The 14,739-nt window shown below is 43.5% G+C and overlaps 1 protein-coding gene across 1 annotated transcript; it reads left to right on the top strand.

Annotated features, from left to right (window-relative positions):
* Window positions 1-3,429: 3,429 nt before the first annotated feature.
* On the top strand, window positions 3,430-14,423 carry mideasa (mitotic deacetylase associated SANT domain protein a). The gene is made up of 12 exons (XM_013910341.1): window positions 3,430-4,089; window positions 6,754-6,969; window positions 8,801-9,143; window positions 9,245-9,311; window positions 9,396-9,538; window positions 9,636-9,739; window positions 9,850-9,925; window positions 10,057-10,145; window positions 10,631-10,774; window positions 12,798-12,926; window positions 13,086-13,252; window positions 13,531-14,423. The coding sequence occupies exons 1-12, from the start codon at window positions 3,496-3,498 to the stop codon at window positions 13,814-13,816; spliced, it is 2,358 nt and encodes a 785-aa protein (XP_013765795.1). The 5' UTR covers window positions 3,430-3,495; the 3' UTR covers window positions 13,817-14,423.
* The last annotated feature ends 316 nt before the right edge of the window (window positions 14,424-14,739 follow it).

Below are 14,739 nucleotides of genomic sequence, written 5' to 3'. Positions count from 1 at the left end.
ACAACTGATTATAAAAGTTGTCATCATTATTTGGAATTTCTAGCAGTGGCAGCCCCTCTAAAAATAAAAAAAGAACTCTAAGTATACTTGACTTCTCGGATTTCTGACCTTAGCAAACATTTTATTGATGAGTTCTGTTTTACTTGTGAGTCTAAAGTCACGATGGTGTCAATATTTAGAATAATGTTGCTATTAAATATAGAGAAGCAAGAAAACATTTACTGCAAGTCGGCTACTATATGAGCATGCAGTGGCTTTAGATTTTCAGTCAGAGTCACCTGTCGCTCCTCAAGTTTGTTTTAACAAAAACAAGCAGGTGAAGAACAAAATGTTTGAGTCAAAGCCCCAGAGCCCCGTTCCACATAAACTATATGGGCAAAAGCACTGGGCCGCTTACACATTGCACCTCCAGAAGCTGCTCAGTTGTGGAAACCCCTGCCACAAAGCTCCTAGTGCACAGCTTTTGTCTTGATGCTATTGCCAGAGGAGGTTTGGGGCTCTGTATTTATATTTAATTTATTTTATTTAACCAACAGAGACACACTCTCAGTTCAGTTCCTGGCTTACCCAGTCTGTATGTCTAAGTATCCTTGGGCAAGAGACTGAACTCTCCCGATGCATCCCTTGTAATATGAGTGAGTCTGTGGGAATGTGAGGAAGAACTTAAGGCTTAAAGGGAAAAAAAATACCCTGCATAAATGTGCACGCGACTGGGTGAACAATAATATTAAGTACAGTCCATTAAACAACCCATTTAAATAGAGAAGATGAAAACTATCTGTCATTGACTTTTCTTCCACCATTCTGATGCGCTGTTTATTCAGTAGGTCATGTTGACAATGTTTGCATGCCAAAATGTAGCTGAGCAGGTGTACCACCAAAGTGGCTGGTGGGTGTAGGTGGGTCTTCTGCATGTGAAAAATGAGGCACAAAATGGTTTGTGCATGCACCCCAGATAATCAGTGTGGTGCCTGCTCGTAAATAACACTGTGGACAGATGCAGATGACGGGAAATGTATTCGTCTCTGGCAGGAAACAGAGAAGCTGCTTAAAATAGGTTTCTTGTTAAAAACATAAACATGGATGAAATGATAAAAGTGAGTAGCTGGGCTTTAAATAACGCGTAATAAGCCCGCTTTAATGAATAAAACGATGAATAAATTCTAATAGAAGAGCTGGGGTTTGTTGAACCAGATGAATTATCCAAACGTAAACCCGGTTGGAGGCCTGATTTTAACCAACAACAAACTGCGTCCGTGTGACGAGCCTCCGATTTCCGGGGAAGCCGCCACTGAGAAACAAACGCACACGGATACGGCGATGGGAGTGGCCAAACAATCGGATTGGATAACAGGATGTGACTTGAGCTGTTTTGGGGTGAGGCGGTGCGTTTGGAGGTGCACAACTTTCTGCGTGTTTTGCGCAGTTTCGCAGCCTTTTTTTCTTTTTCCGCGCACCTCGGACAAACCGAAACGGCGGCTTTAAACACTCGGAGCTTTCCTCTCAGCGAAAGCGCACTGATCTGAGGAAGTGCCCGAGCGGGCCGCTGCACGTTCAGCGTCTCGCGTGTGGGTTTACTTACGTTGCGTGCAGGAGAGGAGGAGGGGAGGAGGTGGAGGGGGGGAAAGTTGTGGACATGTTTTCCTGGAAGTGCACGGTTTTGCGGATACAGTGTGCAACATTGTAACTACGGCGTTACTGAGCCTGCCCCGGGCCCTGGCCGGACTTTGGAGCGTATTTCCGCGGGGCTGCTCGCTCGCCCGCCTGCTCGCCATATTGCGCGCTGTGAAACTCGAGGGAAAGTTGTCAAGAGTTATGACATTTGCTGCGCACGATCCCTTCATGGAGCTGCGCGCAGTTGATCGAAACCAAAGTGACTCCGTGGAGTTGGACACGGGCGACTCTTTGCACCATTGATAAGGTGATCACACGGTGTGTAAGTAATGCTTTTTAATCTGCTGGATTGCCTAAGAGCTCTTCGCTCCTCAGACGCTTCCTTATTGCTCTTTTTTTCTCCTCTCACACAAACATCACTGGCTATCGCTCGGGTGATTGCACGAGCCCCTTCGTTTCCTGTATTTCTTGTTGTGCCAAATGGCAGCTACACTGTAAGCGCCGCCGTGTTGCGGTCTGTCTGTCCCTTCGAAACTTGCAATGCCCTATCTGCGCGCACTCTTTCTCTCTGCTCAATCTGCGTGCAATCCTGTATATTTTCACTTTACTCTAACGGGGCTATCTGCTGGTGTAGGCCTCAATTTCCTCATTGCCAAAGACGACTGAGAGTCGAGTGAAAACTCTGTGTCTTCTAAGAAAACAAAAGTGTCTGACTTCTTCTTTCTATCGTAAGGTCTTGCACCCCCTAAAGAGGATGGACAGCGAGCCTCAGATTTGATTCTTGAAGGAGGACTGCGTGTTCTCCACCCTGTGCTTTCCTTTGGGATTTATATTTCCTCCCAGATACCTCTGTATACACAGTTAAAGAATTTCTTCACCACAAGCAGTGAAAGCGCACTACAGAGGCACCAACTTGCTTTTGCACGCTCACAGATCGGGACTGAAAGCTCTATTACTATGAGTCTTCCTGCTCAAGTAAATACTGACAAGAGTGGTAAGCACCGTGCTGCAGCCATGAAAGAGGCTGTGCAGCACCCAGGGGAGGTTTATTATGGTATGGGACCGCCAGCTTTAGAGTCAAGCCACAGTGACTCTGCCAGCAGCTCTGGTGTTTATAATCAAGAGAAAGGGCCCCAGAGTTTACCGCACTATCAACAGGGTGCTCCAGTAAAATGGATGCACCAGGACTCCTTACAGGCCCCTGGCTGGTCCCAGGAAGTTCCTGTGTCGACCTGGGGACAGAATTTTGGCCCCTACATGAGCGGAGTGAATGTCAGGAATCCGATGACGTTCCACAAGGGAGTCCACGAAGGTGTAGCTCTGCCGATGGGAGGGGAAAATCAGCTGTCCGGACCTGTGGAGGTTTATAGAGATGCCACACAGGCTCCGGCTCAAGGCAGGGGGATCGAGTGGGAACAGCATGCTGCAGCGGCGGCGATGCACCAGGCTCAGCTGCAAGCCTATCAACATGGCCACAAAGGCGTGGAGCTCCAAGGCCAGTCACATGTGCCACCTCATGGTTTGCAGGGGTCCATGCTGCAGCCCTTCCAGGCAACATTTAGACCCAGCAAGCAACAGTTCTCATCTGGCTATTACTCGGTTTTTCCGGCAAACAAGGCAATTCCGAACCTGCCCTACAGTGAGCAGCCCAAAACTCAGCAGCAGCTTCTACACCAGATGCAGCAGCAGCAGCAACAACAACAACAGCAGCAGCAACAAATTCATCATCACCATCATCACCAACAACAACAGCAGCAGCAGCAACAACAGTTGCATCAACAGCATCAGATTCAGCTGCAGCAGCAGCAGCAACAACAGCAACATTTGCAGCAACAGCAGCACCAAATCCAGCAACATCAAATCCAACAGCTGCAGCAACAAATGCAGCAACAGTATCAGCAGCAGCAGCAGCAGCAGCAGCAGCTCCAGGAGAGACAGCAACAAATCCAGCAAATGCAACAACAGCAGCAGCTACAGCAGCAAAATGTGTCACAGCAAGACACGACACAGCCACAGGTGCAACCAAAACAGCAGCAGACCCAAAACTTCGTCGCTTATCAGCCTGCCGAGCCGCCTCCATCTGAAACTGGGTCCAAAGAAGATGTTCAGTCGACGGAGGAGGAAGCAGAGGCTCAAAGCTGTGACGCGTCAGCCGTTCCTGATCAATGCCCCGAAAAGGCCGGCGCAAATCCCACAGAGCCCGCAAACGCGGCTGCTCCTCGGCGCTCGCGTCGCCTTTCCAGGGAGGGGCAGTCGCCACTGGATCCCCCTTCCACAAACATCTGGTCTCAAGCCAAAGAGCCTCCACCGCCCCAAAACGGAGTAGCGGGTGCGCAGGTTGCGAAAGCAGGGGAAAGCCAAGTGACAACAGGAGGGGTCATCCGTAGGAGAAGGAGAGCATCCAAGGAGATCAACTTGGAAACCCTGGCACAGAAGGCGTCAGAGATGGAGTCCCTGCCTGCAAAAATTGTAAAGGTAAAAGAGAAATGGCTCATTACACTGCTGCTGTAGGGAATATATCAATCATTTATGAGAGTAATATGATTTTAAAAAAAAAGAAATAAAATACTCTTAGGCTCAGGTTGCTTGAGAGGGAACGGGGCAGGCAGCTCATTTGTGCAAGTGAGAGCAGATTTTCTCATCTGGCAAAGTTGGCAAGCAGCTGTACAAAGAGGAAGGACTCTGTTTCTATGCAGAACTTCCCTATGGTTTACAAAATCCTTTTCTTGGGCTTGTTTACTCGACTCGTGCAGCTGTTGAGCCTCAGCCATTGCGGGCTGTTTTAACAAGTTGCACATCGATACTGCAGACAACGTATCTGGTGAAACCTGAATGTCTGCCGTTCACTGAAGATTCGCCTTTTTGATCTGCTCTCCTCATTTTACTGCTGTATGAAAGATGATACGCTCTGTCGTTTTATTCAGGATATATAATATTTACTTTAATCGTGGCACACCCACTGGGGCCTGCTTCTTTAAGGTTTCTTTAGCAGTTTTTATTTTGTTGTTGTTTTTTTTACATAAACACAAGTCGCAGAAATGAGTAAAACTCAGTCTGAGTCCATTTTAACGCAAGCAAACGGACAGGTAGTCCTCTTCCCTCAGGGGGTTACGAAGCTTATCGAAGGCTTTCTTGCACCGCGCGCACGTTGGAGCAGCTGCATGTCTGCACACCTCCACATTCCTCAGGCCTTTTCCCAGTCATTCAGCAGAGCTAGGGAGGGGCAGCACTGTCAACCTGTATAGCTACACTCCTTTTCTCCCCACTACACGCCAAACAGGTTTAAGGTGGCGATTCACAACCCAGAGCTGTTTCGTTGTGGTTAGTTAAACTGCACTTTGTTTTCTAGGTCAGGAGACGAGACGAGTGTCTTTACTTTTGTTCTTAACTTTTACTAATTCTAAATCACAAAACTGATTCATGCTTTAACCCCCACCACTAGAAGCCAGGATTACTCATTTTGCTAGTTTTTCTTTGAGTTAGAATGAGCAGAAATACCAGGCAGGCATGTGGACGTCTCCGAAAGCCTGCCAAAGTATGTGCTTGTAAAGCCCTATGATGAAATTTTATATATTTCTATTTTTATTTTACAGGTGGAATGCACATGTTTTGAAAGAGACTTTAATTTTTCTGCTCTGTGGTGTTTATTTTAAATTTTCATTTTTAATTGATCTCTTAATTATGGCGTTTCAAGCTGATATGTGGTTTATTGGTTGAGGAATTAATTTTGAGGAAAATAATAAGTTGCTACTTTATCATTTAGGTGCTTTTAAATCTTAAAAGTAAACTCATCTGCCACTTTATTGGGTACATGTTCCCCTCTATTCTTTAATCCTCTGTGGCATTGATTAAATGAGTTGTCTCAGAGAAATTTGTCCAGATTGACGTGATAGTATCATGTTTTTGTTGTCATTGCTACTTTTTATTCGAATAATATATTTTTGAACTTTATTTGCATTTTTTTTGTGCTTTCTATGTTCACTGGACACTTTATTAGGTACAACTAGATCTGCTAGTGTATGCATAACTAAAGCAAGGTGCTGGAAACATTCCTCAGAGATTTTGATGCATATTGATGTCATGACATAACACTGCAGATTTATCAGCTGCACGTCCATTGCATGAATCTCCAGTTCTGCCACATCCCAAAAGTGCTCAGCCAGATTGAGATCTGGTGGCTGCGAAGGCCACTGAGCTCACTGGGATGTTCAAGAACAGTTTGAGAGGATGGTGCGCTATCCTGTTGTTTACACTAAATTCTGACCTACCACCTGGATGTCGGTGCAGAAACTGAGACTCAACAGACCGGGTAACATTTTTCATCTGTTGTGCAACTGTTGAGCCTGTTTGAGTTGTTGCCTCCGTTTCCTGTCTTAGCTGCCAGGAGTGGCACCCAGTGTGGTCTTCTGCTGCTGTAGCTGATGTTGTGAGTTAAGAGATGCTCTTCTGCGTACCTTGATTGTTATTATTGAAGATACTGTTGCCTATTTAACAGCTCAAAGTAGTCTGGGCATTCTCCTCTGATCTTTGGCATCAACGAGGCAATTTTCCCAGAGAACTGCTGCTCGCAGGATATTTTCTCTTTTTCTGATCATTCTCTGTAAACCCTAGAGATGCTTGTGTGGGAAAATCCCAGTAGATCAGCAGTTTCTGAAATACTCAGACAAGCTCATCTGGCACCAACAATGCCACATTTAAAGTCACTTAAATCGCATTTCTTCCAAGTGGTTGATTTGCACTTCAGCGGATCATCTTAACCGTGTCTATTTGCCTAAATGCACCGGGTTGCTGCCATGTGATTAACTGATTGGATATTTGTACTGATGAGCAGTTAAAGCAGCTGTACCTAATAAAGTGGCTGGTGAATGTAAGAAATGTATGTCTGTTGTATCTTGGGGACTTTTTAGTGATTCAAATGTTACAAAAAACAACGAAAGAATAGATATTTCTGTTCAGAAACAGTAATTCTGATTCTCTTTTTTTTAAATTGGAGCCGAATGCAAAAAAAGCTCATGTGACCACATGGACTTCTTCCTCTTTTTATATCTCAATCCCTTTTCCTTTATTTTCCTGCTACTTCCTCAACTCTCTTCTGCCTTTTCTAATCTTCTTGCCTCTTTCCTTATTGTGCCTCAACAGGAAGACGGTGCTTCAAGCAGGCAAGCCACAATGGTGCCCCTGGTCATCCCAGTATCTGTGCCAGTCCACAGAGGTCAAACAGATCCTCAGGGTGGCTGGGCTCAGGGGCGGCCCGGTCAGGGCGAGCGGCCTGCTGCACCATCCGATCGCAAACCTTCTGTTATTGTGGCTCGCCGGCGATCGCTGAGAAGCACCATGACTGAGAGTTTTGCTCAGGTTAGTTCCCTGAGGACGAGAGATTTGAATTGTTTTCCTTTCAGTCACTTTAAAGGGACTTTTTTCTTTTTTTGCATACCACGATGAAACATTTACAGCCGTCGTGTTTGTAGATGTTTATTCAGGCTTAGACCACATTGCATAACTACCTTGATACCCCCCTTTAAAATGCAAGTTTGAGCAGTATTGTTAGCAAAGACAATGTCATCCCACCCAGTTACACAAACAACCTCAAAGTTCAACTTCTCATGGGTCGGCTCAGACCTTGCAGTGGTTAAACATTGAGACTTTGAGTCTTTCAGACATCTGCTGAGGAGTAACAGAGATGTGCAACTGAAACTTGGACCAGCCCACAATTTATGGACTGAATTAGATGATGTGACTCATTAATTCCAAAATCCTGAACCACATGAACATCATTACAGACTGTAGGTTCACAGTGAAGTCAGATTCAGGAAGTGCACTCATCACTGGGCCAGATGATTAAATCTATTTTATGTGTGTAATGCAAAAAACTCAATGTAGGGAGAAGACAAACTCCTAATTGAGCTTAGATATTTTTATCTGGTCGAGTAGGTTTGGTGTAGAGAGGTCTGCTTATTCTTACTGTAAAGCGACACCATGACCCGTTTAGGGCTAAACGTGCCAAAAATACATTTGCAAAATTCAGCTTCAGTGTCTTTTTCAGAATGACTTTATTCATACATTTTCATAACCACATAACCCAGACAGGTCATGAATCTGTCACAGGGCTTGTACAAAAAAAATGGGTGATCATTCACACATTCAGTTTAGAATCGCAAATTAAGCTAGCATGCATGTCGTTGCATGTGGTTGTGACAGTGGGGTGAGAAGTAAACATTAATGATAGTATTAGGTAGGAGTATTAGTGCAACAACATAAATGTCATTGTTCATTTTGAGAAAACAGTCAAAATACGGAGATTAAAGTTGGCGTTTCAATTACTCATCTATACCCGGCATTTTGTAGAGAGTATAGCAGCCGTGGGAGTTGTTTGACTTCAAACTACAACTTTAATCTCCAAATTTAAAATGAAATGAACAACAATATACTTTTCCTTAATGTGGTCCTAGTACTTCTTCAGAGGGGATTTTAGCTTGTGCCAGCTCTGATTCTGTTTCTCCGTTTACTGGAGAAACTGGGCGCTGGGATTTCTGGAGTTGCAGCTGAGTTTTATTTATTTTTTGCAAAGTCATAAAATTAAGGCAAGTCCCAGCTGAATGCACAGGCGATGCCTCCAAAGCTGGGCGTTTGACACCAACAGAGAAATGGCACTACAGGCCTGAGAAAATGTTCAGTTGTTCTGTGTGGGACTGTTCCTTTAATTTCCAACAAGGTCCTCAAATGTTGGACATAGAGGTACAAAACTTTATCACATAAGTCTCAAAACACTAGCATAATTTGAATATCAGAAACGGTTTAGTCCAAAAGGATGTTTTAATACAGTTAACGATCTGGACCTGAGATTTAATAATAAATCGGTGAACTTTGAAAACGCCTTTCTAACCTGACTTGTTGTGTAAAACCCATTTACACCCCAGCTGATGAGGCGTTGTCGTCTGTGTGTGGCTTTTCCCTTCTCACAGAGAAACTTAGATTGCGTCACGATAAACCACGTGAGAACGTTCAGTCAGCTTTATGGCCGGTTGTGTCTGATCCAGGAGCAATAAAGGTTAATACAGGAGGAAGGTGGAGGATAGCAGGGAGAATTTATTCCTTGATTCCTTGAATTTGATCAGTCAGGCGTGAAACCTGCTTATGATTGTTATAAAAAATATAGGTTTGTGTTAACTCTGCTTCTTCCATCCAGGATGAGGAAAGCGATACAGGACTTGATGAGGACGGAAAAGCTAAACTGAAGCGCAGGCCACGTCCCGAACCTCTCATCATCCCTCCCCCCAAACCATCCACCTTCATCGCACCATCCGTCTACTCCAGCATCACTTCCTTTCAGAGCAACCTCCGTTCTCCGGTGCGCCTGATGGACAACCCTCTTAGCTTTCCCCCATACACGCCACCACCCATCCTGTCTCCTGTGCGGGAGGGCTCCGGACTCTACTTCTCCACCTTCCTCACTAACATAGCTGTAACCAACCAAATCCTGCCGCCCCCGCCTACGCCCAAGTCTGCAGCTCGGAGCCTTCTGCGTTCCAGTGAGTCTCGTTTGCTTCAGTTCTTTTGCAGTGATATATGTGAGTTACTTATTTGAATAAATTCCTTAACAAGCAAGAGCTTTTTCATTCGCCTCTTCCAGCGAGTTCAGACGTTACGCCGCCTAGCTTCACCTTGAACGCCGAGGCTACACCTGTGAGCCTCGAACCGTGAGTAGCACTTAAACATCCAAACAACCTACTATTGTTTCTAACTGACGGCTTCATAACTCAGCCCTCTGTGTTGGCATTCAGACGGATCAACATTGGGCAAAAGTACCAGGCAGAAATTCCTGATTTGCAAGATGAAGCTTCTTCCCAGTCCGCCCAGCACAAAGCGGACTTGGTTTGGGTTCCTATTGATGACGCCGCCTTCAAACATGGTGACAAAGAGACCAGTAAGTGTCCATCATAACATGTGACCTACCGACCTCGCTTTTTATTCATACTTTGAGCTTTTTGTCACCATCGACACTCCTCACGTTCTCTTTGTAGTGGAGGATTTGATGAACATGGCATGTTCGAGCGTTTTGAGAGGAGGAGGAACCAATCAGGAGCTGGCTTTGCACTGTTTTCATGAATGTGGAGGAGATTTCCTTGTGAGTAAAGTGACGTACAGATATTACATTATTTACACTACTACTTGTAAGTGTTTCATAGCTTTCAAATGAGGGACATGCCTTTGCTCACGGTGATGCCAACTTTTAAGGAAACACTGGGACGTTTGATGCATCAGGATCCAATTTTCCCCAAAGGCCATCAATTGATAGGTTATCACTATTCAGGTAACAACAACAAAAAGAAGCTTTTTATGCTAATTGCTTCAATCAGCTGTCACGTGCTTTGTCTTTGCCTTTCTCTGCAATTTATGCTCTTGCTCACTCGCCTATTTTTACTGCATTTGTTTTCCCCTCAGGCTCTGACAGCTGGACAGCAGAGGAGAAGCGGTTTTTCAATAAGGGGATCTCTGCCTACAGGAAGGACTTCTTTCTGGTGCAGAAACTGGTATGCTCGTTAATTTGACCCTGCAGCAAGAACAACTGTGAATCAGTGGGGGGGAAGAAAGCAACCAAACAAACAGTTGCATACGATTAAATGCACTCTGTGTAGCGTCAATAAATCCTTTGTGCACTCCTCGAGGCATTCACGTAATTGCTTTAATCAAACAAGACAATAATAGTTAAGACGTTCGGTCTTTGCTGCATGATGCCAGATTTAGATGTAATGGAAAATGAGTAAACAGGAAGAGGACGCTCACCTCTCAACACAAAGACGAGCTGCATCTTTAAAAAGGTTCAAAAAGTCATTCAGACTGAAAAATTCACATCCTCTTTGCGACAGGAAATGACTATTTTTATAGGAAATGTGGGCTTTTAAAAAAAAAAAGCGGTAAAATAAGCTGAGACAGAGTGACTTCTCAAGGATTATCTTACGTATTCTTATTATTCAGTAAAGCTTTACATGTGCACGCTTCTCTGACTGTTTTAAAGGTGCGGACTAAGACCGTGGCTCAGTGTGTGGAGTTCTACTACACATACAAGAAGCAGGTGAAAGTTGGTCGCAATGGGATTTTAATGTTCGGCCCTCCTGATTCACCTGCGGAAAAACACGCAGAGGCAGTCGTGGACGTCAAGGTAAGCGCGGTTAAATCTGACCTTTATTTTAAAGAGTCAATATGCAGTCATGGTAATAAAAAGCACATCCTGAATTCTAAGGTGAAGTAATCTGGTCCTTTAATTTGTTGTTTATCAAACAAAAGTTAAACCAAAATTCAGAAGCACTGTGTGAAAAATTACAGCCTCAAGAGGCTAGGTGGCAGCCAGGTGCTGCTAATCAAATGCATTTGATTGATTTTGTTAACCTTTATTGAGATAGGGCAGTGGAGAGGAATCGGGAAAGCTGGGTAAGAGAGCAGGAGGAAGACGTGCAATAAATGACTTCAGTGTGGCTTGAAACCAAGGCCTCTTCAACAGCCTCATGGCCATAATTAATAGCGCCACATCTGCTGAAACTCCTCTCATACAAACACACATTAGAGCACAAGCGCCTGATACCAACTGTCAGGCACGTTGGTGGAGGAGTGAGGATTTGGGCTTGGTTTTGCAGTCAAAGTCAACCATGTGAGGCCATTTGTCCAACAGCTTAAGCTTAGAGTTATAAAACAGGAGAACGACCCCAAACCCAGCAGTAAATCTGCAACATCATTTCTGGGTGTTATAATTGTCCAATTTAAAAACCCGACGTCAACCTGACTGAAATGTTTTGGCAGGAGCTTGGAGAGCTGTGCATAAACAAATGCCTGCAAACTTTAGTGAACTGAAGCAACACTGTAAAGAAGGGTGGGACAAAATTCCTCCACAATGATGTGAGAGACTGATTAAGTCACAGAAAACAGTTACTTGACATTAGTGCTTCTAAAGGTGGTTAAATAAGCTCTTGAATTATGGGATGCACTCAGCTTTTCAAACACTGCTTCTTAATTTTTGGCAAAATTTGTTGTTAAATAAATAATAACACTTTGTAATATGTTGTATTGTTGCTCACCTGAGGTGGTATTTACCTAGCATTAAGTACACCAGGTGTGCTTTAGATTATGTGCTTGTACATAAAACCTTTGAATTGATTGGTGTACTGTTTACCGTGACCGTATATGTAGTATTTGCAATGTCTCATGTGCGTTTCAGTGTGCATGGTTGAATGTGTCTTCCATGTTATATTTATCTGTTTGAATATTTTTAGGATTAATTAAAAGTCGTCAACATTTTTCAACTAATCAAATGGAACTTGAGTGTTTTTAAGAAGGGGTTTCATTGTGTGTGAGTACAGATGTCTGCACATGGAGAAAGATGCTTTGTGCCACGTCTTTTTGCTGCTATGTTATTTTAAATACACGGCAGCAAAAAGAAACAGACACCCTTCAGCCAGTGGCTTTCTTCAGCATTTCTGATACATGTATTTGTGTGACCCTCAATAAAGCAACCCCTGGACCTATTCTCTGGTTGACAGCAGTTATTTACAAAAGTACCAAAATAAGGATGTGCTCTGGCCACGCAAAATGTTAAGACCACTGGAATCAAGAACGATGAGTTGGTGGTTGTGAGAAAAGAAGGGTTGCACATTAGCTGGTCTAAAACTGTAGAGTAATAATCATATTTATATATGATTATTACTCTATATAAAGATGTCTAGATCCAATTTTTAATCTAATCCTATCCTTCCCCGTATATAGAGCCTGTTAGTTTGAAACAAGATACCCACTTTACTTCTGATTGGCTGCCCCTCATCTGGGTTCCTTGAATAGAGTAATACATTTTGTGTATCCACTGTTAATGTGCTTTCTTTTTTTTTTTTGAAAAGGGGGGGGGGGGGGGGTCTGGCAACTAAGAAAAGATTTTGAGGAAATCTTGAGAAAGCTGAGTCAAGTGTACCAGGGAGTGGAGGCTGCAAAACTCTCAACAGCTGCGACTTTATTAAGGAAAACCTCTGTTTTTGTTTGTTTGGTTTTTTTTGGGGGGGGGCAATTAAGAAGAAAGACTCGGGTAAAAAAATAAATAACGGGTCCCCTTTATTGAAGAAACAAGGATCTTATTGTCTTGAAGTAATGTTTAAGATTCTGGGTCATAGTCTGCCTAATTTCCCTGGTGGGATTCCTTACAGAGTTCACAGCAGCCGAAGATGACTCAAGGTGAAGCGGATGAGGATGACAAGAAGAATATGTCTTTAGAGCAAATCAATGAGAGAAAACAGCAGGCGAGGGTCGCTCAGTCACTACAGGTTCATGACTATGTAAGTTTCATTTCATAGTTCTTTGATACACATCCTTATCAGTTAATATATTTAAAATAAGGAAAAAACAATATATTTATTTATTTGAAAAAATCTAAATTTTATGAACCATTGGTCTAAACTGTGCTAAAACGCAACCTTCTGTTTCTGCCTCTTCAGGCAGGAACAGTGCTGGTGCTCAAAGAGCCAGATACTGTTCATAAAGAGGCTCATCAGTCTCCAGCACTTCCCAGATCTCGGGCCGAGCCTGCTGCAAAGAAGCCCCGGGTGCCACTGAAGCCCTCGCAGGAACCTGAGCAGATTTTTCCTTGCAAGAAATGCAACAGGTACGACAAAAGCCATCACAGAGATTGGCGTTAATTCCTGGCCTGTTAGCATTGTGTTATGAATGTTTGCTCATTCATTATAAGAGTCCAAATAATGCTGGTGATTTTTGGTTCATCTCAGTGTGCTGATCTCTGTGGGGCACAGTGTGTTTAGAAGTTTCCGTGAATTCCGTGATATATTTATTTATTTATTTATTTTTTGTTTTTTTTCAATAGCGCCGCTTTTATCCAAACAGTTGCTATCAAGCATAACGCTGCACCCTTTTCCTCCCTTACAGAGTGTTTTATAAAGTGAAGAGTCGAAGCGCTCACATGAAGAGTCATGCCGAGCAGGAGAAGAAGGCTGCAGCGCTGCGTCAGAAGGAGGAGGAGGAGCAGGCAGCAGCTCAAGCTCGAGCCAGGAAGGCGGCGGCGGCGGCGGCAGCAGCAGCGGCGGCGGCAGCTGTGTCTGCTGCAGAGACCCAGCGGGGAGGTAATGGGAATGGAGCGTCAGAGCAGGCTGAGGCCAGCAGCCAAGAGGACTCATCAGAGGGGGAGGATGACGACGATGAAGACTGGCAGTGAGACCGATATAAAGACGAACATTAATGGGATGGATTGACGTGTAAATAGAGGGGAGATGGTGAACAAATCAGGGAGGGAGGTGTTTAAAAACACGTGCTCCCCTATGAGGAGCAGAATAAGCACAAGATGCTTTTAAAGTCTTCCTGTTGATCTTTTCACTTGTTTCCTGACCTGAACTGTTTGTCTTTGACTGTAATTCAGATTCACACCGTCAGCGTGTAAGCCACACTCCACATTTTCACATTTGTACCTTTGAAATAATCAGTTTGTTTTTTTTGTTGGTTTTTTTTTTTTTTGTGTGTGTGTGTGTAAAATGTCCGTGTGCTATGCTTCTGCTTTTGCTAATAGGGCCTTTTTAAATCTTATTTAATTGAACATATGTTAAGATCTTCAATGGTTGTTTGATGAATCAGGATATCTTTCTAGCAATAAAATGAGATCAAGGCAATCATTACTTTATAGTTGCTTCCCTTTAAAGACCGAAGCCATTTTTGTTTCAAATACTTCTTACAGGAAAAAAAACAGCGCTGAATTTAGCAGATTTCTATCAGATTTTTAGGTGGGTTGTACACTTATTTTTAAACTAAGGGACCTTTGAAATGAATATGTACAAAAAATATATATATGAGACTGTCATATATTTATGATACTGCATTTTTTTTTTTTTTTTTTTTCAGTGATTTTGATAATATAAAAAGTAATCATGTCGGCTGTAATGTGACTGGTGAATTGAGAAATGTATTAAAGAAATATATTCTTCTGAGGAGTGGATGGGGTTTTTTTGTTTAACCAGCAGATGGCGGCAGAGGTTCAGTGTGATCTGAGAATTTCCCTTCATGGTTGCCTGTAGGTGAATGGAAATATTGCTGTTGTCTGATTGGCCTAAGATAAACGTGGCTGAAATTCTATGTAGACCAAGTCAA

This window comes from Pundamilia nyererei, unplaced genomic scaffold, assembly GCF_000239375.1.
Source record: "Pundamilia nyererei isolate P.nyererei 1_Seehausen unplaced genomic scaffold, PunNye1.0 scaffold00041, whole genome shotgun sequence".
Classification (NCBI taxonomy): domain Eukaryota; kingdom Metazoa; phylum Chordata; class Actinopteri; order Cichliformes; family Cichlidae; genus Pundamilia; species Pundamilia nyererei.
This window is presented reverse-complemented; position numbering and strand designations above follow the sequence as displayed.

Bases quoted from the DNA above. Each gene is read 5' to 3' on its own strand.
- mideasa (XM_013910341.1), top strand. From the start codon at position 3,496: ATGCAGCAACAGTATCAGCAGCAGCAGCAGCAGCAGCAGCAGCTCCAG. The intron at 9,539-9,635 runs GTAAGTGTCCAT...TTCTCTTTGTAG, and splicing joins ACATGGTGACAAAGAGACCA to TGGAGGATTTGATGAACATG. The intron at 10,146-10,630 runs GTATGCTCGTTA...ACTGTTTTAAAG, and splicing joins TCTTTCTGGTGCAGAAACTG to GTGCGGACTAAGACCGTGGC.